At 48.8% G+C, this 2,514-nt stretch overlaps 1 protein-coding gene across 1 annotated transcript in view; it reads left to right on the top strand.

Annotated features, from left to right (window-relative positions):
- Ephx2 (epoxide hydrolase 2) overlaps window positions 1–2,514 on the top strand; it is a 41,752-nt gene that overhangs the window by 24,581 nt on the left and 14,657 nt on the right. The window contains exon 11 of the mRNA XM_055609995.1: window positions 1,272–1,357. Within this exon, the coding sequence (XP_055465970.1) occupies window positions 1,272–1,357 (86 nt within the window). The remainder of the gene's footprint in view (window positions 1–1,271; window positions 1,358–2,514) is intronic.

Raw genomic sequence — 2,514 nt, 5'->3', positions numbered from 1 at the left:
GTGTGTGTGTGTGTGTGTGTGTGTGTGTGTGTGTGTGTGTGTGTGTGATGGAGTCTAAATGAACATGGCCCAGTCTTTACTCTGTGGTCTCCTTAATGCACAACTTTTATCTGGCTGAGTATATTTCCAACTGGAAAGAGGGACTCGTGGTTTCAGGTCAGGATGGTCACGTATCCATCCCCAGACAGATATGGTAGGACACAGAAAGGAACCTGGGCCAGCTGTGCACCTGCCCCCAGGGGTAGAAGTTGAAGCAGCTGGGACAGATGTATTCCCCATGGACAGTGTCCATTCAAGCAGAAAGTCTCTAAGGTCAGAGTTGTAATAAACAAAGGAGATCAAAGTTGGAAGTATCATCTTGGGAAACCTAGGCTCACTGAAACTATAGGAAAAATATGGCGAAGGAAGTGCCTGATGTTGAAAATCATCAGAATGATGAGAGCTAAGGGAACCACACAAGGCTACTCCTGATGAGTACTGGCCTCAAACAGGAAGGCAGGATGGAGCCTGCTGGGACTTAGTGAAGCTACGTAGTAGGGAGATGACTGTGCATAGACCACCATGGGAAGCTTGATAGTAGCTATAAAGGAACCGAGCATGGCAGGGACTGAGACAATGATCCTCCTTCAGAGGGGTGGAGAGGCTGAAGGCATCTGAAAGGCCTCAGATGGCCAACTGGGCAGGATGATGGAGAAGGGAAGAGAGCCTGATTTAGTCTATGCGGGGAGACCTGTGTCACAATTGTGACTATCGCTTGCCACGTGTGTGGTACCAGGCAGATCACTTCCCAGCTGTATAACAGGCATTCTGACTGCTGAAAGGACTCCAGATGTGGATAGGACCCTCCACAGCTCCTGGATATAGTAGGTGCTCAGTCAAGGGGAGCTGTTGTCATTAGCAACAGCGCAGAAAGGGAAGAAGAGATGAAAGGTGGACTTCTTGTGGCTAACTACCCTCAAAAGAGTAAGGGCAAAATTGTAATCATGCAGTGAGTGATGACCTTGGAGCATTTTTAGGGGACAAGGTGGGGGTGAAACAAAAATTGCTTTGGGAGGAGGGAGAGAGAAAGAACTCAGACTAGTGTCTTCCAAGCACATTCATTCAAAGCCTAGTTGTATGCGGAGACAGAGGGAAGATGGGGTTGTGTGAGAGGTGGGGTAAGAATGGTTCGCGCCTTAGAGGAGTTTCTGGGCGTTCCTGGTGGCCTCACTGGGCTCCTCCTTCCCCATTCCAGAAATCCATCCTCAGCACGTCCCTTCTCGTTTTTCTAGGGAATCCCTCAAGCAGTGTTCATTGGCCATGACTGGGCTGGTGTGCTGGTGTGGAACATGGCTTTCTTCCACCCCGAGCGAGTGAGGTAAGCAGCCAGATGCGGGAAGGATTTTCCAGGCTGGACCCTGAGAATTACAGGCTCCTCTGCTCTGCAAACCTTCTAGAAAACAGGTATGTGACAGGGAAGGTGGACTTACTGAACTCCTGGGAACAGCCTCTGACCCAGTGATTGACAACAAGGTAAGTAACTTGGAGCCAGAGTGTCTTGTGGGAGCCCAGGGCTGACTCCGTGTGCAGTGGATAAAGAAGCGATAGAGGGTTTATAGAGTCGTGCCATTAAGCAGCAAGTGAGAGTTCACCCTGAATCCAAAGTCAGTAAGTGGTATTGTGTCACGTGCCTGTAATCCCAGCATTTAGGAGGTTGAAGCAGGGGGATGGTGAGTTCAAGGTTACCCTGGGCTACAGAGAAAGAGAGAGAGAGAGAGGGAGGGAGAAGCGACCATGTGACAAACTGTGTCACCTCTAGGCCTTGGTTCCTTCAACCACAAAACTGCAGCTGGAACTTGCAGCCAGCCAGGCCCACATCCGGAAATGCTGTGCGTCGTGCAGCTGCCATGGCCTGTCATGGTCACCGCCACAGTGTCCACAGTCATTATTATCCAGGCTCTGTCGGGAGCTTCTGGGTGACCTAGAACCTAGCGGGGGCAGTGTTTGTAAACCAAGTGCTTTTACCCACTGAGCTACCTCTCCTGATCCCTCCTAAAACACTTCTAAAGTGTATGTATTACTGCTCCTCTCCCTGACCCCCCACCACCACTCACAACACACTCCTCCCTTCCCTGTTTCTCCTCTTTCATTTCAACTGGAAATAAGATTGATTCTTAAAGAATCAGATTTACCAAAAAGTTACTGTATAAGCAATTACAATGCTGCTGAAAACAAGCCAATGGAAATAAGCATGCTCTATAGCTTAGAGAAGGCCATATGTGTTATTTTATTCAATTTAATCTCTTCCCAGAAAAAAAAATTTAGAAACATTTCACTGGCCAAAAGGAGGTTTTGCCCGAATAGCATCAGACATGAGTGAGACATCCCAGAATGCCCTGGTCTCCAGTTCCTCCCTCATTCCATCTCAGGCTCCCTAACCTTTAGTTCTATGGTGATCGATTCTAGTCACTTGCAGAAAGGGGTATACGTGTGTGTGTGTGTGTGTGTGTGTGTGTGTGTGTGTGTGTGTGTGTG

The sequence above is a fragment of the Psammomys obesus genome, unplaced genomic scaffold (assembly GCF_907164565.1).
Source record: "Psammomys obesus unplaced genomic scaffold, mPsaObe1.curated_primary_1811, whole genome shotgun sequence".
Lineage (NCBI taxonomy): Eukaryota > Metazoa > Chordata > Mammalia > Rodentia > Muridae > Psammomys > Psammomys obesus.
Note: the sequence above shows the minus strand (reverse complement) of the source record. Positions and strands in the feature narration are given on the sequence as shown.